The sequence below is a fragment of the Ursus arctos genome, unplaced genomic scaffold (genome assembly GCF_023065955.2).
Source record: "Ursus arctos isolate Adak ecotype North America unplaced genomic scaffold, UrsArc2.0 scaffold_1, whole genome shotgun sequence".
Taxonomy (NCBI): domain Eukaryota; kingdom Metazoa; phylum Chordata; class Mammalia; order Carnivora; family Ursidae; genus Ursus; species Ursus arctos.
In genome coordinates, this window is record NW_026622763.1 from 88118439 (window position 1) to 88143032 (window position 24594).

A 24594-nucleotide genomic window follows, 5' to 3' on the forward strand; every position below is an offset into this window, starting at 1 on the left:
CTCTGCTCTTTATGAAGGGAAGGAGAGAGATGAGTGAAAAAGAGAAGACATGTAGCCCCCAGAGACGATGCCAGTGCGGCTGTCACCTCCGGGAAGCTAGTAAGGTAAGTCATCAGAAGGAGGGATGATGCAGAAAGGATGGGCGAATAAAACCCAAAAGACAAGAAATCTTCCGCTGTATAATCAGCCGCTGCTATTTACTCTGTATTTTTCTACTTTTTTTTTCTTTTAAGATTTATTTGAGAGAGAAAGAACGAGGAGAGGAGTGGGTGGGCAAAGGGAGAGGGAAAGAGAAACTCAAGCAGACTCCTGGCTGAGCACGGAGCCTAACCTGGGGCTTGATTCCGAGATCCTGAGATCATGAACAAGCCGAAACCAGGAGCCCAATGTTTGACTGAGCCACCCAGGTGCCTATTTTCCTACTTGTTAAATTAAGTTTTATTGTACTTCAAGATATTTCCGGCTCTCTGATGCAACTCTGTGTACCAAGCCAAACAGGGCATTAGTTGAGAAATCCTTTTGTCCTGTTATCTGGCATCAGGGTGTGCCCATCGGCATTGCGTGAGAGCACCGCAGAATTTCCCATAGGAGCAGGGGGAGAGGGACAGCCCCCAGCAGAAGCTGCAGCTGCCCCTATGCAGGAGTGTGCCCAGGCCATGTTCACATTGCCTCCCTCCTGCTGGGTTCCTCCAGCTCGGTGCGGAATGCAAGGGGACACAGTCGTAGTCTCCATTTTTGAATTTCACAGAGTTTATCTCCATGGTGCCATCTAAAGGGTAATGTTTCCCTCCAAAATTGTTAACTACTGATTTGCTGATGAAAGAAGTAAATGATAGCGCTTTGGCTGGGAAATTCAAAAGTTGCTCTCACATTTTCTGAAACTTAAGCAAGAAGCAGACTATAAATCTCTCCCACACAAACAATCTTGCTACACATTCACACAAACTCTTAGGAATTTGTGAGGGAAATTCCCAAGTGGATCTACCTGGGGTGGAGTGAGGGAGCTTTATACCCCTTTTCTTGCCCCGATATTAATGTTAGAGATATTTTTGATAGGACAGTCAGATTTACCTGGATCGGACAAGTAAAACCAAACCAAAAGCAAGCTAACTTCTTGCCCTTTACCTATCTCAGATTCACATTGAACTTTATTACTATGCATCTCTGGGTGAATTTTATAATCCAATCACCCGTATCTTTCAAACTGTACTAAATTCTGAATGATTTATTACATTCTTATTTTGTTCTCTCTGGTAGGAATCGTGCGGTATCTGATATCAGCATGAGGCTGTGACATGATTTCTGCTCTTGATGTACTATCTGTCTAATGAGTGAGTCGAGATTAAAGCATAAAGCATTCAAAAACCACCATTAGCCTGTACATCCACAAGAGAGATATAAGGAGAAATAACTGGAGTTTTGAATGAGCAGGGAAGACAAAAGGGTAAGCCTTAGATGTGAGCTTGCCTTTTGATAGACGAGAAGGAAGAGACATGAGCATGTGTCTCCAAGTGGGAATGAACATGGGAATGAACACAGCCTCTTTAGGCAAAGGCCTCATACTGCAGAGCACAGCGAACAGAAGGGCGGGTGAATCCTGATTATGAAGGTCTTGAAAGTAGGACAAAGGGGAGTTGAAACTTAATAGACCCAAAGAATATTTTAAGGGATTATCTGTGATACACCGTGGGAAGAATTAGAGGCTGGACTTCCAGAGTGCCCCCCCCCCCAATAAAAAGCTACTGAAGAAACACAAGTGTAATACAATGAGACCTTGAAGCAAGGGACTGCAGGAAGGATGGAAAGGGAGGGGTAACTCCAGGACACATTTCACAAGATAGATTCTGTCTCGAAGGCTCGTAGTTATGGGAGGTGAAGGAACGGGAGGAGTCAGGGATGACTCAGACGTTTCTAAGCTGGGATGCCTGGTGTTGCTGGCACACGTGAGAATGGAGAAATCAGGTGGGGCAACACCTGGCAGGAGATAAATGATGATGAGTTCTGAGCTTCCCAGAACAAAACTTGCATTAACTTTGAGCCAATCAAAATAGAAAAGGAAAATATTTACTATGGGTGCCTCAACTATTACTGTTTAATCATGAGCATGCTGGAGAGCATGGTGTACCCCAGAATGGAATCCTGTCCTCATGCACTTGCCGTCCCTTCGCTGAAAACAGGCCACATGGAACATCAGAAGCAAGAGCAGGGCCAGAAAAAGCCTGGCTCATCTGACTTTCACAACTCTCTCGAGTGATGACTCATCGGCTCTTTCAACATAAAACCACACAATAGCTTCCTCTTAACAATTCAGGACTGTAGGTACAGCAACACACAGGGATCCCACAAGCCACCAATTAATCAATAATTTCAATCTTCCTTCTCACATTTCTTCCTAGAGCTGCTGACAAGTAGAAAAGCCAATAGAGTTCAATTTTAAAGCCATGTTCCATCTATGGTAGTGCTAACAGGTGGCATGAGGAAGAAAAGGAGGTGCTGTAAATGGAAGTGAGCCGGACCTTAGGACTGCCACTGCTGGCGATCACGACCTGAATACAACTACTGAATCTGCAGGTAAAACTCTGTTTAAAATCCAGGCTCGGGCACATAGTACCCGTGTGAATATGGATAGATTACTTAACATCTCTGTGCCTCAGTTTTGTCATCTCTAAAATTGGGACAATCATACTATGTAGTTTATAGAGACGATGTATCCACTAAGGAAATCTATGTGAAGGACTCAGCACGGTGTCTGACACGTACTAAGGTGTTCAATAAATTTGCACCCCATTATTACTTTTATTGCATCCCTGAAGACAAAAGGTATGCTCTGGAGGTCAAAAGACATGTTGGTCATGGTGATCGTGCATTTACCAAAGCTACAGTCACACCCAGATGGGTAGTGCTCAGGGTAACCCTGTGCGGGCACACATTTGGATACAATTCAATTAGCGGTTGGATCCTGCCTTCCACCAGCAGCTCATTTTCAGATGTGAGATGGGCTGAATTTCTTCTCTTTGGGGGAGGCGAGGTATTAAAAGTGATGGCCTCGAGATAGAGTTTAATCCAGGCTATGTCACACTTACACAGTATAATTTCCATTGTGCTTTTAGTGGTATTTTCGACTACTTGAAAAATACTGTTTTTCATTAACTTCATAAAAATGCGACTCCTTATTTGGCAAGACTGCAATTTTTGGAGTCCACTTATCTCATGATGGCAGGGTTTTTTTTTTTATTGTTGTTGTTCTTGAAAAGTAGTGGGCTCCGCAGTAATTAGGAATTGCTGGCTGGCACTTCGTGGGTATGTGCGCGCTCAAAGGAGACAAAGATTACTCACTACATTAGAGCTGGGCTTAGTCTAAAGGCATTTGAGGGTTTGTTTTGTTTTGTTTATCTTTGCTCCTAAGCATGATGTTTCGGCTTTAAAGTTTGCCTCCTGACAAGTCACTGCATGTAAAGATTATAAGAGGTTGGAACTATTTCAAATGTGGTGCCTTAGACCATTTCTTCTCTACGTGAAGAAGCATCCGGGCCCGTCTGCCAGGCTTGGGAAGCCTTCCTTTCCTGGGACTTATTATTTGCAGAAGCTAGTTACGAAGCTGTGTCTGGTGACACAGAAGGGCGTAAGTGAAGGCAGGCGGTGCCAGAAGTAAGTATCATGCACAGGACAGGTGCTCACCACGGCAGACACTGCAGCAGCTTCCTGGCTCACCAAACATCCACACTTCTCCAGACACCCATCAGTAAGAAAACCGTGGAGGGAGCCCTTTGAGTCACTAATTATATTTGTTCTAAATGATGTATCAGTCCTACACACCTGCCCAGCTATTCTGGGAGCATAATGTGCCCACAAGATAACTCCTTTCTCACCATAGCTGAGTTTCAGCTGGGATGTAGCCTGGAGTTTCTTCCTTTCTCTGTTGCCCAACTAGCACTGAAGCAGTCACGGTAGCCCAGAAAGGATTTTAACTCTGTTAAACGGGACCCGATTTCGATGCTATTACAACTACAATGATTCATGAAGAATTAGTCAGAGAAAGGCAGAATTCTCCACTGAATACTAATATTTAGGATAACTCTTTTTTTATTTTTTATAATAATATTTTTTATTATATTATGTTAGTCACCATACAGTACATCCCTGGTTTTTGATGTAAAGTTCGATGACTCATTAGTTGCATATAACACCCAGTGCACCATGCAATACGTGCCCTCCTTACTACCCATCACCATCCTATCCCATTCCCCCACCTCCCTCCCCTCTGAAGCCCTCAGTTTGTTTCTCAGAGTCCATAGTCTCTCATGCTTCATTCCCCCTTCTGATTACCCCCTTTCTTTATCCCTATCTTCTCCTACCGATCTTCCTAGTTCTTATGTTCCATAGATGAGAGAAACCATATGACAATTGTCTTTCTCTGCTTGACTTATTTCACTTAGTATTATCTCCTCCAGTGCCGTCCATGTTGCAGCAAATGTTGAGAAATCATTCTTTTTGATGGCTGAGTAATATTCCATTGCATATATGGACCACATCTTCTTAATCCAGTCATCTGTTGAAGGGCTATTGTGGACAATGCTGCTATGAACATTGGGGTGCATATGGCCCTTCTCTTCACTCCGTCTGTATCTTTGGGGTAGATACCCAGTAGTGCAATGGCTGGATCATAGGGTAGCTCAATTTTTAACTTTTTAAGGGACCTCCACACTGTTTTCCAGAGTGGCTGTACCAAATTGCATTCCCACCAACAATGTAGGAGGGATCCCCTTTCTCCACATCCTCTCCAACGATTGCTGCTTCTTGCCTTGTCAATTTTTGCCATTCTAACTGGCGTAAGGTGGTATCTTAGTGTGGTTTTGATTTGAATTTCCTTGATGGCTAATGATTTTGAAAATTTTTCATGTGTCTTTTAGCCATTTGTATGTCTTCATTAGACTCTTGATTCATACATTGTTATGTACCTTTCCTCCTATTTCTTGATTTCATGATAGAGACAGAGATGGGGTGTTTACGTTCCTAATCTCTAACTTTTAGTCTACTTTTCTGAAACCTAAATAATGCAACAAGAGAAATTAGTACTGACTCACAGATATAAGAAATGTGAATCCATAAGCTTAAAACGAGAGTCTAGAGTCAGACTGCCTGGGTTCAAATCCTGACAGCACCACTTATTAACTGTACAATCTTGGTCAAGTTACTTACTCTCTCCGTGCACTGGTTTTCTCCACTGTGAACTGAGTAACATGGCCATTACCACTCTAACCATCAGGCTCATATGAAATCAAGAAATATTTATTTTTATCATTGATTATTATGAACTCCCTTTAATCTTTCACTATAATAGATATGAGAAACAAAGAAAAACAACAATAATTTAAAAAAAAAAAGAATAAAAATCCCTGAATCCAAACTTTCATTTTGGAGTTATTCCCTCTCTACCACAACAGGGAGAAAAAGCAACTGCATCTATACCAGTTTCAGATTCTCTACTTTGCTCTACAGATAGCACCTTCAATTATAAAATTATATTTTATACTCGCCTGATTAGAGGATGAGTTGACATTTTGGACACAGTTTGTATTTTGGCTCTACGTATAAGAGGGTAAAATATGAGACAAATCTCAAGAACAAAGTAAAGATAGTTCCCAAAACCTTTCTCTCCTATCCCACATGACTGAATTTTGAAAAATTACATTCTCTTTGGGTCCCAGTGTTCTCCTCTGTAAAATGAGAGGGTACTTTCCCTCTAATAGTTCTCAAAAAGTTCTAATAAAAACAATAAACTATTTTTTAACTGAGTCTTATAAGGTCTGAGAGACTAGCAAAAATACTTCCAATGTTTGAACTTCCCTATAATTCTGTTCTTTCCTACCCACAAACATAAAGACAATCACCTCATAACTATTATTAGCATAAAATCATAAGTCCATAGTAAAAGGTGGTTATTCATCTCCTTCTGGATATTGTGTTTTTGAAGAACCTTTGAAAGATTAGGTCTTAAGCACTCATCACATGATTTTTCCAATTTTTTCTTCATAATTTAGTGGAACTGTAAGTGCTCTCCATGGTTTCCTCCATGAATCTCTAAATTCCATCAGGTAGCGCCAGTTAAGACTCACTCACACACCTTGTATTTCTGTCTTGTAAGTTTTTTAAGAGAAACTCATTACATAACTGAAAAACTCCTTATAAACAAGAAACTGGCAGAAATAAGTTGTTGAAAGAAGCTAATAAACTCCTTTTGTCACTATTGTTAGTGAACTGATAATCAGCATCTTAAACCAGTTCAAAAAGTGTTTATCCTTATGTGCTGAATGCATTATTTCTGAAGTCCATGCTACTTAAGGTAAGCAAGAATACATAAATTTCAACAATATACAATGGACTTAATCTGTTATAAAGAACTAATATACACACAGTATGAAGAGAACACAATTATGCTGCTTTTATAAACAACTTAATAAAATCTCATCAACAACTCTGCATAATAACTTGAGCAAAAGTCCTTTAGAAATGGAAAGGTGCTTTTCAGATGTAAGGAATTATTTATTCTAGCACCAAGAGTTTAAATACTTTACACTAATTGAACTGATGTTCTCTTCCAAATTATTCTATTGTGTATGAATCAAGGTTCTGCCATGGCTGTCATCTTCTTAGGAATGGGTGATTGAAAAACCCTTTTTTTTTAAAGTCACTAGCTCATTATTCTCTTTACAAATAATTCAGTATAGTCTTCTTTTACATAGCAAATTACCATAATTTATCTGAAATACAATCTGATTTACAGAAATTTGGCCTACGAGAAGCTTTTCAGAAGATGACTGCTTTGTGAGACATCAAACATCTCACCTAACCTTCACTCCTCTACCCAGAAAACTGCTCCGGGGCGCCTGGGTGGCACAGCGGTTAAGCGTCTGCCTTCGGCTCAGGGCGTGATCCCGGCGTTCTGGGATAGAGCCCCACATCAGGCTCCTCCGCTATGAGCCTGCTTCTTCTTCTCCCACTCCCCCTGCTTGTGTTCCCTCTCTCGCTGGCTGTCTCTATCTCTGTCAAAAAAATAAATAAAATCTTTAAAAAAAAAAAAAGAAAACTGCTCCAAAGTTTAAGAACAAAAGCAAAAAAGGCCACCGGTCAGATCACTGGGGTTAAAAAGCTCATCCCCCTCAGTTCTGAGGACTTCTCTGAGGTTTTCCAGCATCTCCATTCTGGATCCAAAAGGAAATAATGGCCTGAGTTGGCATGGTGCCCATTTTTCAACTAGGTAATGACAATAACGTAGCTAAAATAGCACCAACTGGAGAACAATGTTCTTTCAAACTAAATGTGTTGATACGTTTGCACCACTCATACCAGCCCTGAAGAGAGAGAAGAGATTCGTACAGTACTCTGCATTTCATCTGGCCAGCTGATCAAATACCAGTCTATGGTTTCTGCTACAACATGAAAGTAAAGGATGATCTGGCTTGAGACTGCCACTTGTTTGTGTCGTACATACCATAATGAACTTTATGAGGTGATTAATAAATGAGTCAAAATTTTACGAAGATTAAAATATATTCTGGCTCCTACCTGCTTCATAATTTTTTAGATAAATCTTACAGTCTTACCTTTCTAACTAATTCAAAAAGCAGGAGAATAAAACAGACTAAGTATTTATACAAATACTTTCAAGTGGAAACACTATTTAAAAATTTAGAATAGAACACTAAGGAGGTATCAAAATAAATTTTAACTAGAATCCCAAAATTAGGGGCACCTGGGTGACGTAGTTGGTTAAGCGTCTGACTCTTGGTTTTGGCTCATATCATGATCTCAAGGTCATGAGATTGAGTGCCGTGTCGGGCTCCACTCTAAGTGAGGAGTCTGCTTGGAATTCTCTCTCCTTCTCCCTCTGCCCCTCCCCAATGTGCACAGACACACACACTCTTTCTTGCTCTCTCAAATTAAGTAAGTAAATCTTGGAAAAAAAAAAAAAAGAATCCCCAAATCCTAAAATTAGGGAAACAAACAAATCTCATTTACTTACAAGTTGATTTTGCTTTTGGAGGAAATTTGGTCCGGGTAATAGCCAAAATTATGAAAATAATGACTGGCCATAAAATCAAGACAAGGGTCCAAAGCTGCAAAATAATGACAGGAAAAAAAATGTTAATTATGTTGCTGAACTAAAAATTTCACAAAAAGTACAACACATAAAATTCCAACACAAACCAGATATTTGCTTGTAAACACTATTAATTAGAAACGAATGAGAGATTTTTAAAGCTACAAGAGAACTTGAAGTGAACACAAGAATGCTATCTTCCTTAAAATGAGCTTCAGAAGCCCCATTTAGAGTCACCTCTCATCCTCTGTCCCAAGAGTGATGATCTTAAAATTCAAATCTCATCAGTAATTTCCCTACTTAAAAATCTTTTAGTTCCTTGTTGGATAAGGTTCAACATTCTAAACAGGGCATACAAAACCCCAAAACAATCTCAACCTAGACCTATGTTACCACTTCCAATGTCAGCATTCTACAGTCAGCCATAAAGATCAGTGTGTGACATTGGATAATGGCTCAGTAAACATTGGTAAAGGAATGAATTAGTGTGGGTCAATGAGTAGATGAGTAAACGGGAACTTAAAAAGTTCTATGCACCCCCCCATACCACTATAAATAGTATCTTGTGTCTGCTTTTATCATAGAACTTAAACTCTTATCATCTATCTAACTATCTATATATTTTTTTCTTGGCTTACAACAAATTGGCAATTCTTTTAAGGCAGGAACAGTGTCTTCTTCATTTCTGAATTTCCACTCGTACAAAACAGATGCTCAATAAATTTACACTGCACCGAAGTTTCTGTTAGAGGATTTCACTAGAAGACACTTCAGGAGTGGCTTTTCTATCCACATAGACATGATTCTGTTCGTAAGACGTCAACTACTTAATATTTTACATACCTATAAAACTGGTTCCAGAGCAGTGAGAAACACATATTCACAAGAACATCAACTGTGATATGCAAACAGTTAACAGTGCTCAAACCAAACCCTACAGAACAAACACTGCCAATGAGTAAGGGACAAGCGGGGTTAGGTAGAGAGGGATAGGTAGGGGACTACATGACTAGGCTCACCAAAAATCCCTGAAATGCTGAGGCATAAACCAGGCCACCCTGCCTTGGTTGTCAGAGGTGGGTTCTTTTCATGGCAGACAAAAAAATGACTAGACTCCAAAGAAGTAAGCGATTAAAGATGGCTAGTCCTTACTCAAACCAAGACATCCCAAGAATGTTAAGGCCACAAGATCTCTGGTCAGTTCTAAATAAAAGACTGTTGGTGGCGGCCCACATTGGCAACCTGGTTGGGACCCCTCTCACTCTTAAGAGCTTTTTCTGTATCCTTGATTAATAAAATCCTATTACTTTGCTCCTCCTCCTTTGTCCGCAAGGTTCATTCTTCAACTCTGTGAGACAAGAACCACCTTCTTCTGCTTCGCCTATGCTTAATAAAGTTCAACTCGGACCTATGTTTCTATGCAGACTTGTTACCACTTCTCCCCCACACCCTACCACTTCAGAGACAATCTGCTTCTGACAAATCTCAAACTACTGCCTGGGGCTCTTGGCATCTTGCTCAATTATTGATCCTGAAGTAACTATGAAAATCTCAATTGGGTGTCTACAGCACTGTTGGCCTTGCTGAAAGGCCTGTAACCAACTTCTTGGACCGCATGTTTAAGAGCAAATTTTTAGCAAATGGAAGAAGTTGACTGTAGATCTAAGCAATCCTAGGATACTTGGTTTGATCATAGCTAAAAAGCTCCCAGACAGCCTGAACAGCTTCATCCGTAGCAGTCTTCTCAAGCATTACTGTGTACACCACATCACCTATGCGTCTTGGAAACATGCAGATTCAGATCCAGTAGATCTGAGGTCGGGCAGACATTCTGCACTTCTAACAAGCTGCAGGTGGGTGACACTGTTGCCGCGGTCCATGAACCACACTTGGAGTAGAGCAGTTCTAAATGTATGCCACCTTACCTAACTGGCAGGATCGTTTATAAAGTCCTAGAATGTTTTTGTAAGAAAGTTCCTTTAACTAATGGATAGAATTCATTCAGGGCATTTGTAAACTTGGAAAGGAAAAAAAAATTACACTTCTATTTTCTCTACCTTTTGATCAAAATCTAGCATTTCCATTAATGATGAATGTGGGCAACAAGCCACAATGTTCTTAGAAGTACTTGTGACTTTGTTACAAATAAAAATCACAGATATTTTCAAATCACACTAGTGTTGTTGCAGATACCTCAAAGGTCAGTTTCTACTCATGGTGACGTTACAAATTACAGTAGTTACGGGTTTACCATATTTGTTTATTTCTTTAGTGCTATAATAAAGACACACAAACTACCATATAAATTTGTGTTTTACTACTTTAATAACTGAATTTCAATATAATTGGTTTCATTTGTAATTCTATTTATTATATTGATTTCAAAGCACTATTCTTAGAAGGACCATAGGCTTTACCAGCCTGATAAAGACATCCATGACACAGTAGAGGCTAAGAAGCCTTGATCTGATCCAAATTTCTTTTTTAGTCTCTGTGGTGCAGGTTAGCACAGCTTTATCCATTCACTTACCCACAGTCACATACCCAGTTGGGAAGCAGAGAGGGGATGAAGATCTGAATATCAAGATACTTACGCTAGATTTTTTTAAAAAATTATCCTACTCTGAGGAAAAAATAATGCCTTACAGAAAGTTTATCAGAAAAACGTGTTATAGAAATATGTGTTATTCTAGCCTAGTTTCTGATACAGTAGAAAATTAGAGTCTGTTCTTTGAAGATACAGGTACCATTATTATTCTATATGACTTATTTGAAATGTAGACTACAAAGAATTAGGGTTTAAAAATTTAATGTTTGTGGATTTCTTGGCTTTATATTTGAAGTCACCGTTATTCTTTAAAACAAAAATCATCTAGAAGGTTTAGTGCCCCATAGTTACTTTCAGGAGCATCTATTCATTTTCTATAGCAATCTCCTGAGAATTCAGTGAGCAACAGAGACCAACTGTACCAACAAATACGTACATTCACATTAAAATAAGGGCATATGTCATGGGATTTCTTTAAATTGTCTTTCAATTGATCTAATTTGATGGTTCCATGAGGATGTTTTGATAAACATTGAAATTAATTTTAGACATGATTTAAGTCAGACAAAAATGCAATCTGTATCAGAATACTTTAAGAAATTTGGACTCTGTTATAGGTAAAAACTACAGCAAGCCTGTAAGCAATCTATTGTCAAAATATTTCCCCTGGGATTTTTAGGTCAGAGGGGTTTGGAGAATATTTCTGCATACGGCATTTTAGAAGGATAATAAACACAAAGCCCTCCATACTATGATCTTGGGAATGCTAAGGTTGACAAGTTAATCACAAAAGAAAGAAATAAACAAAATTTAAATTTTCATAGCAGCAGGATTGCTCCCAACACCATTCTAAATATTATCATAAACAACCTAGAAGCAAATGCAGTGTCGGGTATCCAAATACTAAACCAATGAGCCATGACTCATTTTTGTTTGTTTGGAGAAAGGGCTGATATATTGATTTTACACATATAGATATTGGAGCTACTTGAAAACTAAGGGAAAAGCAGTTTTTAAAAGTTTCATATTTTTGTTAATATTTTAATTATCTCACATTCGCCTCTATATCTCATTTGTGTTCCACCCCCTACCCCGCACTCTTGACATCTAAAGGCATATGCACACTGAGTAGTGTAAAGTTCCTTAGTGGGCTATAGCATTTGTCTCTTATTTCTCCAGCGTTTATTTTCCATTGAGATGTCCCATTCTGTTCTCCTTCTCTTCCCTTTCCCTTCTGGAACAATTCAGCGCCTGAAAATCCTTTTTCAGAGGCCTAGAGAAAGGCTATTCCATACTAGGACAGAAGGCACCACAGTAACACAGAGAAGGTGGGTCCCTAACAAGGTGAAGAGGAAACACACAGTTCAGAAGTCAGACATGGGAGGTCAAAATCCAGGTGGGGTAAGGAGGGTGTCTATTCAGAGTGAGAAGCAGGGGATTGGTTTCAACACAGTGAGGTAGACCAAAAAAGTAAATACATTGTTCATAAGAGGAGCCAGGCTTCTCACTATCTATCAAGGGAATTATTAACATGAAAAACAAGAAAACAAGACTGCTATAGTGTTGGGTTAGAATTAAAGATATGGGTATGAATGCCTGGATTTCAAAATGCATAGAGAGACATGAAACTTAGCTATAAATGGGTGTGTATAACTTATTTATTTCCTTTTTTTCTGGTTTCAGAAAAGTTGTTTCTGCCTCATCATGTATTTTCTCTGTCCCAACCCTGGAAATACCCACTTTTCCAAGAAACCCTAGCTTCTTTAAGTATACAGCTGAGAGCTAGGTGTGCTCATTGCTATTGGAGTCTCACTGTTTCCAAGCCCAGCCAAAGCTACAGAATATATGTACAGACATACAAAGAGAGAGAGAGAGAGAGAAGGGTGATAGATACACTGCTTAGAGAATGTCAGAAAATGATGCAGAGCGGAGCCTGGGTGGCTCAATTGGTTAAGTTTCTGTCTTCGGCTCAGGTCATGACCTCAGGGTTCTCGGATGGAGCCCCACATTGGGCTCCCTGCTCATGAGGGAGCCTGCTTCTCCCCCTCCCTTTGCCCCTCACTACTGCTCATGCTCTCTTTCTCTCAAATAAAAAATATAATCTTTAAAAAAAAGAAAAGAAAATGAGGGGGATGGCAATACGACACAGATACCAGCCTATCACAAACTCAAGCATCAAATTTGACCCACTGGCCAAATTTAAATATTAAAAAAATATATTAACACAATAAAAAATTACATTTAACTGAATAAACAAGGAATCCTGTAATCTATGTAGGTATAAATACATAAGCAAACAGATAAATTGGAAGTTTAATGAGGAAGGGATAGGTACACAGTCTCAAAATAGTTTCCCCCCAAAATGGGACAAAGTGACATCATGTACCTCCTGATGTGAGGCAATGGTGCAAGAACACAGCACCGTTTCTGTAGTGCTCCTGCCAAAGATAAACAGCCAGAGTCTAAAAATAAGGAAACAACAGACACTCTACAAAACAACTAGTCTTAAAGGTTCAAAATGTGTGAGGGTCACAAAAGTCAAGGAAACACTAACCAATTGATACAGACTGAAGGAGACCAGAGACATGAAAACTAGATGCAGAACATGATTCTGAACTGGAATCTTTTGTTATAAAAGATATGATTGGGACAAATAATGGAGCCTGAATTGTGTCTAAAGATCTGAAGGTGATATTGAGTTATGAAGGTGAATGTCCTTGTTTGTAAAATAGAGACACTAAAGTACCCAGGGTAATGGGGCATCAATCTCAACTGGCTCTACAAAGAAAGTTATTTGTACTGTTTTCTTTAACAGTACTTTTCTTTTCTTTGCGACTTTTCTTTAAATTTGAAACTGTTTCAAAATTTAAAATTTAGAAATTATTTTTAAATTAATTCTTTTTAAAAAATCCAGAGCCAGGGGCACCTGGGTGGCGCAGTCGTTAAGTGTCTGCCTTTGGCTCAGGGCGTGATCCCAGTGTTCTGGGATCAAGCCCCACATCAGATTCCTCCGCTGGGAACCTGCTTCTTCCTCTCCCACTCCCCCTGCTTGTGTTCCCTCTCTCACTGGCTGTCTCTCTCTATCAAATAAAGAAATAAAATCTTAAAAAAAAAAAATCCAGAGCCAATTTTCAAAAAACAGCAAAAGAGAAAAAATGAAGAGCCAAGAAAAGAGATAAAAAAAACAAACATGTTTCATATTCGGGAATCCTATCCCACTGCACACAGGCGACAAGGTTTGGGAAATTAATGGTGATGGCAGGACACATTTCAATGACCTTGAAGTCAGCAAAGCCATCCACTCAAAATCTCAAATTTAAATCTTAAGAAATTCCTTGAGTAAACCAAATATAAATTCACTCCAAAATTTTCATTTAGAGCTGATCTGCAGTACCTATTAACTAATTTGAATTACCTAGTAACATCTGCCTCTGCATTTGCTAAGAACTATTATCTCAAATCTTTGAAAACCTCTCAAATCTAATTTTCTGAAAAATCTGAGCAAAGCACATAATTTCAGCTTTGGGGAATTCATACACCATTACTTTGTCAGAACCTTTTATTCTAATTACTGCTGGCCCATCTGATTCTATTCGTGTCCACCATTTTTATTATGCTTAAAAATCATTTTCACTGAAAGTAAATAAGAAAATAAGATACAGGTGAACTTTAAATTAATAAGGGTTACCATATATTTAAAACTTGGAGGAAACTACTACTATTTGAATGCTGTTAAATAGGGCATCCACGCTCTAGTCTTCATCATAAATGTCACCATTCCTTACTGCCTTGTGCTTGGCCCACCGCACATAGTCATGTTACTTCCTTTCCTGTACAGACATTTGAGTTTGTGTCCCTTGCACTAGGGTGGTTTGAAGTTGGTTGTGTCTGAAATGAATGATACTGAGTATCAGTATAATTTCCAAGATCCAATGGGGATTCTTTTGCCTAATTTGAAAATCAGCAAAAATAAAATGTTTCAGATGAAGATTCTCCATTCCTTCCTGGAATCATGGTCTTAGAGAGTCTTACATTCATAATACAATAAAAAAATTATTGAGCACCTACTGTATACCAGGTACTGAGGATAGAACAATTAAAAAATCCAGTCTTTTAAGGAAGGAAAACATTAAAATAATATAACCAAGTGTAATAGATGATGCTAAGACACAGGGCAGAGAGTGCAAAAGGAAGATAAAGGCAGGGGAACTGAGTCTAAAACCTAAAAGATTAAGAAGGGTCAGGCAGAAGAAAGGATGTATGTGCTGGATGGGATGTGAAAAAGAAGTGGGAGTCTTTCAAGCAGAGGAAACATATGGGTGAAGACCCACAGATGGGAAAGAGGGTGGAATATTCCAGGAAAAGAAGTAAGTCCAGAATGATTGGTATATCAAAAGTTAGGGAAAACAGCTTTGCCATATGGTTACTCAGCTTCTACTTGAATGCTTCTAGTGACTAGAAGTTCACTATTTCAAGAGACTCCATTGTTGGACAACTCACATTGTCTGAATTTTTCCCCCCTCATATCAAGGTGATATCTTCCTTCCTGAAACTAACACTTTCCTCTTAGTTTGGTCCCTTTTTCCACATGAGAATTCTGCAAATATTTGAAGAGAGACAGAGTCCCCTCTCCTCTGGGGTACCAATGCCAGTTCCTTCAACAATTCTCTGATAATATGATTTCAAAATATCTTCCCCAGGATGAATTCTTGTCAAGTGGTCTTATTATAATTCGTATCAATTCAATGTAATAGTCCAAATGCTAATAGCTAATATTTATTGATGGTTTAGAATGTGTGAGATGCTGGGGCACCTGGGTGGCTCAGTTGTTAAGTGTCTGCCTTCGGCTCAGGGCATGATCCCAGGGTCCTGGGATCGAGCCCCGCATCAGGCTCCCTGCTCCACTGGGAAGCCTGCTTCTTCCTCTCCCACTCCCCCTGCTTGTGTTCCCTCTCTCGCTGGCTGTCTCTCTCTCTCCCTCTAATAAATAAATAAATTTAAAAAAAAATGTGTGAGATGCTATGTTAAATACTAAACATGCATTTTTCTCATTTAATATAATCACCTCATTTCCTTCTGCAGGTGGGAAATCAGAATCTTAAAGAGATTAAATAAGCCTTCATTCCATAAGCCACTAAATGGCAGAGCTGGTATTTGAACCCCAGGAGTCTGGCTTCAGCAGCTGAACAGTTAATCATTAAGCTGTGTGGTCAAATCACTATAGGATATAGTACTAGCTCTATTTGATCACAATACTATACTTTTATTAGTTCAATGTATAAGAGCATTGAAAATCATTTAAAAGTTGCCCCTTAATCTAGAATGATAACTTTAAAAAAAATATTTATTTATTTATTTATTTATTTAAGCAAGAGAGCACGAATGGGAGGGGCAGACAGAAAGGGAGAAAGAATCCCAAGCAGACTCCTTGCTGAGAGTGGAGCCCAAGGTGGGGCTCATCCCAAGACCCTGAGACCCAAGACCCTAGATGAAACCAAGAGCCAGACGCTCAACTGACTATGCCACGGAGGGGCCCCTAGAATCATAACTTTTTATTACAAGCTTCAAAGTAAAAAAGGCCCAACTTTCCACATATACAGTACATTGTTTCTTCTTTCTTCTCCCGTTCTTTTCCTTTGCATTGTCCTATAAATCAAGAATGACTGTTTACTTGGTGGTAATAAGAAGATTCCCAGGTTCATGTTCTGAAGAAGGAGGTTGCTATTTTAGATCTGGAATAAACCTTAGTTCCACCCCCAAAACAAGCAAACAGAAGTGGCAGAGCTATCAGTTACTTGGGCTTTCTGCTACTGAACACTGCCATCCATAGAAACAACTCATCTAAAAACTGGGAGAGAGGACATTTTCTGAAATCTATACCTACAGATTACAATACATTTTGGATATTGGTAAATTTTCTTTCTTTCTTTTTTTTTAAGATTTATTTATTTATTTGAGAGAGAGCAAGAGTGGGGAGGAGGGAGAAGGCTCCCTGCTGATGCAGGGCTCAATCCCAGGACCCTGGGATCATGACCTAAGCAGAAGGCAGACACTTATTTGACTGAGCCACCCAGGCACCCCTTGAGATTGGTAAAGTTTCTATGATGCATATATTAAAACAACGCCTTTTATTGGACTTTAAACGAATCTATTTTTCTATTGCTCTCATTCCTAAAACAACTTCATCTCACTTGCGGGGGGTGGGCAGTAGAGGGGCAGGGAGAGAGAATCGTAAGCAGGCTCCAAGCTCAGCGCAGAGCCCAACACAGGGCTTGATCTCACAACTGTGAGCCAAAATCAAGATGCTTAAGCAACTTAGCCACCTAGGCACCCCTCATTTGCTTTTTATCATTTGACTAAACTAACAAAACGTGCATGTCTGCTATGAGACAAGCACCAATATCAACAGGTAGATCTAAATTTTTTTTTCAACAATTAAAAGGATTAAGGGAATAAATGTTATAGATCTGGAAGAGGTAAATGGGCCTGGGACAGTTGATCAGGTATTTGCCTGAATTGTTCAGGACCTAGTTTATTTTAATCCAATGTATAATTAAATTTGAGATTACAGTTTAATCCTAAATTGCTTTAGTCAAAACATTACCTTACTGCATTGACCAACTTCTCCAAAATTTTGAAGCTAGCACGTCTTCTTTCTCTAGACACTGTGAGGGGATGTTATATGAGCAAGATGGGGATTGGGGAGGAAGTATCAAACTTTAGCCAAAGGGTTAGAAATCGGGCACCTGGGCGGCTCAGCTGGTTAAGTGCAGCTCAGGTCATTCAGGGTCATGAGCTTGATCCCCAAACAGGGCTCCGCACTCAGCATCAAGTCTGCTTCTCTCTCTCTCTCCCTTTGCCCTTCTCCCCACTCATGTGCGTGCTTGTTCTCTCTCTCTCTAATACATAAAGAAAATCTTAAAAAAACCCTAAGTGTTAGAAATCAGTCAAGTTGTGGGAATGTGATAGAAAAACTGGTTCTATTACCAACTGAGCTAAAGTGCGACCCCCTAGCCCAACAGTTAGATTAAAATAAATAGCTCAAGGTAATTTTTCTTCTTCTGTCGTAAGTCCGGAATTAGATTCCACTTCTATAGAGATCTGAAGTCAATCCTTGATATGCCTATTTAGAATTCATCTTCTTAATGAAAGATAAACTCTGATCTTGCACTATCTAGTCTTTCATCCTGCAGTCTCTGCTGTGCCAGGACTCAGTTTCCTATCATTAACTAGCATCTCATTAGGTGAGCCTCCCTGTTGCTAACCATCTCCAGTGGAATGTATCTTCATGTTTGTATTATTTCTAGAATTAAATTACAAGCCCAGTAGGGTAGCAACTGCATCTAATTGATTTTCTGTATTACCTAACATTTCTGTTGGTGCTTAATGTATTTTTTTCACACCCCTTTTTGCATTCATTTTTTTTTCTGCCATGTAATTGAGAATTGAAGTAACCACTAATACTAGAAAATCAGCAATATCTAAGGCCTCCTTAGCAAATATGATCTCTTCACTGGTTGACTGAACTCTGAGCAGGGATCCAAGAATGTTGGAAAAGGAAACTCAACTCAGTGGCAATAGGGAGGCAGCAGGAGGTAGTGAAAATAATACATCTTTTTGGGGGGGAAATCTGACTTTGAGTCCTTAAGCTCACTGTGTTACCTCAGACAAGTGCCTTGAGCTCTCTGGGGCCCTGTAGAATTAAGGCAGTTAGATAATCCCAAATATTCCAGAATTCTGATGTTTGATTTTATTAAAAAATTAAAGAGAAACATTTACTCTCAGAACAATTTTGAGGGATATCACCTCCAAAATTGAAAACCCTGCCTTCCTTTTTTTTGTAGCCAAACTCAACATCTAGCTTGTTCTAGTACCTTTCTATTTCTTAGACTATATAGGTGTTTGAAATTCTTTTTCTCACTTTCTATTCTAGTATATATTTTTATAATATATTCCCTCAGTAATCCCTGCTCTGATATTTTTCACTATACATTTGTTTTTCTTGTTTTTTTTTTCTTGTATGTTATTTGTTTCTCCATTAGTAGATTCCTAACTTCTTCCTTTACAGACTATCCTTCCCACCATCTTGCTTTGTGACAGAATCTCTTAAAAACACAGTGGAGGAGGATGTCTTGGTAGTGATTATTCTTTAACGTTCACTAAAGACTATATATTTCCAGTGTCACACAGCTTCATTTCTATTTTCCTGAGTATCAAACTGCATTTTTAAAGTATCATATTCAGAAAGATTATGAGATAAATAAAAATACTTGCATTTTAAATAATTGCTTGGTGGATGACAAAAGTCCGGTCACTACATACAGACTACATCCTCTCCTCAAATTTATATACCTCTTCTTTTCACATTCTCTTTCAATTTGTTTATCGTTTCTCTTTTCACAATTTTTTTCATTCATCACATATATATCCTTTCCACCTGTGTCCTCACGTCCTCTCTCCAAGAGCAGGAAATAGGGCTGGCCCGAGGCAACCTATGAAGAAGGGATGTACCTTTCTTTGCCCTCTTGCCCTCCACCTAGAATTGTCTTTCCCTCTCCTTTGGGCACCACCATTTTCTAAAGGTCTCCTGTGTTCCTCTAGTTGGTCATAATGGAATCAACTGGGACTTCTGCATTTCCCCAAATTCAGAACTATTTCTGATTTCATTTCCTGCAACCAACATTTAACCTGTCCTGGGTCTCAAGGTAGCCTTAAGATCTGAACCCTCTGATGTCCCCAAATGAACTAACAGATCATGTATTTTCTTTCTTTGGGCAAAAGTATAATTACCAGGGGCTTTTTGGGGATTTTGACTACATAAGAATAATACAAGGCATCATGGTGAAAATGTTTTAGCATGCCTGAGTTCCACCTCCTTTAAATATGCCATATACAACAGAAATTGACTAAAATGGAGAAAAACTCTAAAGTAGAAAATTGATATACAAGCTACTTTACAGATAAGGAAAGGACTTATTAAGGTTTCTAAAGATAAAATTTCTCAATGAAAAAAATGCATTCATCTGAGGGTTTTTTTTTAATTTTTAGGTAAAATAGAGTTGTAAGGAAAATATACAACCTCAACATTCAGTTTATCAGCAATAACAGATATGTTTTCAGTTCCTCTCTGCTTTTATTTTTGACTAGTGAGTTTTCATCACTTAAGAACTGCACTATATATAAACTTCTTCCTCTCTCCCACACTCCCTTCTCCTGGATTTCCTTTCACCATTACTTTGAATAAAATACAACACACACATCACTCCAAATCCCTCTATAATCTATTTGCCAAGTGTCTCACCATTTGTAAAGCACTTTGAAATACACTGGCACATTTGGTTCTTACCACTCTATGAGACAGATATGGTAGGCCATGGACCCATTTTGCAAAGAGGAAAACCAGTACTCAGAGAACAGCTATACTACTCAGGTCATGCAGTTTTCGAGAAGCATAACCAAAAAACCAGCTCTCATCTTCTGACCACAACCACATATCCAGACTCTTTTCCTGCTGAATTCCACATGTAACCTACCATGGAATAATTATGGCAGGTTTTCTTTTGTGTTGTTTCCAACTGAAAAGGAACGCTAATGATTTAACTAAAAAATATTAATGATTTAAAATTTTATGTCCAAACCCCACATCAGTACAATCACATAACATCTTTTGGTTTTTAAATCCTACCCACCACATTCACAGAGCTGAGTAACATTCCTTCTCTTTCTCAATATACACATCAGAACACTTAAGTAAGGTGTCAGGCACAGCGAGCAAACTCAGAGTGAGATTAGGTACACAGATGGTTTCTAGGACCTCATTATCTGCATGATATTTATATTATTCATTTGAGTCTGGGAACTGCCACTCTAAAGTGAAATATATGGCAAGCCTTTTTGAATTTCTCTGGTTTTCATACATTCTTCTGAATGTGTGATGACCCATAGAAGCCAATTCCTTTCTCAATCTCCCTACACCCTATCTGATGAGGATCTGATAGCTAGCTTTGTAATTTAAAAAGCAAACATGAATGTAAGAGCACAAAAAAGATGTTACAATAGAGTAGAGAGACTGTAGCCATAAAGTTAAGTGATTCAATAATACTCCTGAAGTATGGCACAGATATTGACTCTTGTTTGGCATTTCTAGTAAATAATTTTTAGGTACTGAAATTTTGTAGAAGCTTTTCTATCCCAACAGCCTTCAAACAATTTCCTTTCTATATCTTACTTTTCAAACAAGCTTTCCATCACTTTTGGTTTTCAAATGCATTTCTTCCCATTTATTATTCCTTTCATCTGATATTTTTCTTCATCTCATTTTTAGCTACATTTATTAAGAAAATTTCTGAAAGTATTTTGACCTGAAACCTAGAATTCAACACTAGTTCAAACTCAAACACAAAGTACATCCTTTTCTTTGCCCAGTGCATGTCCTGGTTTACCCTTTTAATTTACTGAAATCAAAAGGCAGCTTTGGGGGTATGTTTAGACTTGCCCCATTAGCTATAAGACAGATATAGGGATGTTTTCTAAATATCTTATTTCTGCTTTAGAAAATGGCTTAAAACTCTTCTCTTTTTACCTCTCATTAACATCACATTTTAGGATTGCCTGGAGTACTGTCCCTGGGCAGCCCCCCCTTCCCTTTTTCTACTCACCGGCTGCCTTTTGACACCTAGCCAATTTTTCCAGACCAGCACCCGAAGCTGATGAAACTGGGAAGCCATCCTTCAAACACCACGAACAAAAGAATTCCTCTCTTTTCCTCCAACCCACAGAAGAATTGGTACCCTGTCCAACTTGCTGTGTCAATGGGTCAAAGCCTTTTCACGGCATAGCTTTCCTGAGGGCTGGGGTAAGAAACCCACAGTTCTTCGGCTGCTGGATTTTTCCTTCGGTTTAATCCTTGACCAAGGAGCACTTCTCAACCAACTCTTCCCTCTGAAACAAGAACCCAGACCAGACCTGTCAGTGGCTTTGCTTATTTTAAAATAACATCCAGTTATTGCTTGTTGCATGAAGTCCAGCCTCAAGAGAGAATGAGTAAGTATCATTCAGATAATGCCCTACTGTAAAAAAAAAAAAAAAAAAAAAAAAAAAAAAAAACTGAACCCACACCTCCTACCCTCCATGAAATTAACTGCCTATCCACACCTTCCAGAAGGTGTCACCTGCATTGGACACGTCATGAGGAATTAGGTGGGACTCTTGCCAGGCCAGTAGGACTTGTCCTACATTCTCTCGCCTTCTTTTCTACATAGTAGCAGAGGCAGGACACATAGCATTTTACAGACTCTGGGCCCAGTGACTCATAATATTTAAATTGTCATTAAGAGTGGTTTAATTCAATAAGGCCAGAGCTCAGCTAAAACACTCTGAACCTCAACCATGGAGAAAGTCTCCCATCTTTAGCCTGAAGTTAAGTTGAATGATTTGATTTGGAGGGAAGTAACTATGTGTGTTGCCCAGGTTTCACCTTCTGTTACAATTTATTAGGTTAAACAAATTTCAGAAAATAAAAGGTAGTCTGTGGGTGGAATAAATGACATACAATGGATTCCCTCATTTGGGGGATGGGTTCATGTATCCATTGCAGGAAAGTCATGTTGTTTAAGGTTTTTATAATTAAAGACGACACAGGCTGACCCAGGACATTACTAACTTTATGATATAGCAGAGTTCTAGTGCACTTGAATATCCAAATCAGCAAAAGAAATCTATTGTAAATTAGGAGAAAAGAAAAAGGCTCTATGCTTAAATTATTCAAGGTACTTTCTAATTAAGTAATTTTAATTGTGATTTCAGGATACATGTGAAGGAGAACTCTGGCATAAAGGTTTCCAGGAGTAACCTTGCTTATACACCTTAATGACAAACTACTCCCTCTGATATCGGTGCCTTCACAACCTGGCTCCAGCCACTTTTTCAATAGTCGACTACGGTCTGACTGCTTGCCAAACTCATGCATATTACAATGTGCAAACATACTTCTGCTTTCTGGTCCTTGACTTGCTTATGCCATCTCCTCTAACCTGAGATAAACTCCTCCCTCTCTAAGATCCTACCTCTCAATATCATCCTCAGGTTGATGTCTTCTATGATGCCTTTTGAGAAATACCCTTCGGATATCCTCTCACCTGCCTTTGAATCCAGCATATTTCTTTGTTTATATTTCTCTCAAGGACCCTGTGTTTCTTATTTTTTCCACTAGATTGTCAACTCTAAGATCATAAACTATTTTATATCAAAATACGTTAGAATGATCAATGCTCAATAACTGCTGTTGAATGTAATTGAATACTGAAGAGACTATTCGAGGCAAGGCTAGTGAAACCCTCCTTTCGTCCTCACACCTTTCTATGATCGATCAAGGTTCTATTTGTGAAATCAGTAAAAAGCAATGTGTCAGTTCTCCATTCAATGTTTGAGTTCAAATGCTGGTTCAGCTTCCTGGTCCTCATGCCAACTCTGCAATGTTGATGGCAGCCAGCCTGGAGCTGATTGGAGCCATGCTGCCACATGCCCATTACCTCAACTTTGGCTCTGTCCCTACTGTAATGAGTCTTTCCAAGCCTAATCCCCATTAGGCAGTCAGTCCTGAATATCAAGAATTTGGCTCTTGAATTTTTTTTTCTGAACAAGGTTAAAGACAAGGTGCTCTTCAGACACTGGGTGCCTCTGGAGGTAATACCCTCCTTCACCACTTCCAGGATTCAGTGTCCAAGATTCTTCCGGCTTTTTCAAGCTTTGCAGATGAATTGAGCTCCTGCTCCCTGCTTTCTTTCTCTGTCATCTGTCACAGTCTACAACTCACTAATGGTTTGGTTCACAAACCATTCACTTGTGCACTTGTGAAGTCAAGGTGGGATTTGGGGGTGTGACGCTACCTATCGAGGGATATTACAAGTGCTCAGAGTCACTTAATTCAGTCAGGTTACTTCAGCTTAAAAAGTACTGATTCACCACGTGACTGATGCAGGTCAGAGGTCAGCTTTAAAAGTATCAAATGGTTTCTCCTAGTAGCTGCCTGTCATCTTTCCAGTGTAATCACGGGAGTTGTTCTGTTGTTGGTTTAACTTTGTTTAAAGAGTCTCTCTCTCAGGCTGTTCTCTTGCCTGGACACCTTCATCAACTACCTCTAATTTTCTGATGATGATTATGTATTTTATTACAACCCATGACTTCCCAGAAGATTTACCTCTTCAACGTAATTTCAAAACTATGCATTAAGTGTTAATATATGTAAGGTTTTCCTTTATACTGGAAGGCATATAATGTCACAACTCTAAGTGTCACACACACTTACTTGGGGACTGGGGTATTCTTTCATAAGACATAATTCTAAGTAGTTTAAGGTGGGGTACATAGACAATGAGACCTCCAAATTTTGCCCCACTCTTAAGTATCTATATTCTAGCATCTATGTTGGCCATATCTGCTTTACTCTCTCCTTTAAGGTTTTCAAATTTCTTTTAATATTTACTTTTGAAAGCATCTTTTATGATTTCATTTCAGAAAAGGCCTTAGCTAACATTAATCTTGGAAGCTATAGCTTATGTAAATCAGGAATCATAATCTCTGATCAGAATAGAACTTAAAGCAATTATTAGACAAACCAAAAGGAAATGGAAGAGAATGTGGAAGGAGATTAAAGATAGTGAAATCTTTTCTATTTTGTTTAACACAGAGAAAGATACAGCTTTGTGCCCTACACCTGACTACAGATTGAGGTGCTTTTGGCAGATATTTTAGGAGTCCCCCTTGAGGGAAGAAAGAACAATTTAGCAACCAGAAATAAGTCATACCCAGGACACATAGTTGCTAAAAAAAAATGTTTTTTAAAAAGCAAAAAAACTAAACTGAAAAAAAAAAAGCAAATAAACAGAGGCAAATTAGAATAATACACAATCCATGAATGAATACATTTACCAGTAAACTGTTGACA

General features: G+C 38.8%; 1 protein-coding gene across 1 annotated transcript in view; it reads right to left on the reverse strand.

The window, feature by feature from the left end:
• ABCA12 (ATP binding cassette subfamily A member 12) overlaps positions 1 to 21670 on the reverse strand; it is a 172368-nt gene extending 150698 nt beyond the window's left edge. The window contains exons 1-2 of the mRNA XM_048213947.2: positions 21308 to 21670; positions 8024 to 8117 (exon numbers count right to left, since the gene is read on the reverse strand). Coding sequence (XP_048069904.1) covers positions 8024 to 8117; positions 21308 to 21376 — 163 coding nt within the window. The 5' untranslated portion in view covers positions 21377 to 21670. The remainder of the gene's footprint in view (positions 1 to 8023; positions 8118 to 21307) is intronic.
• Positions 21671 to 24594: the final 2924 nt, after the last annotated feature.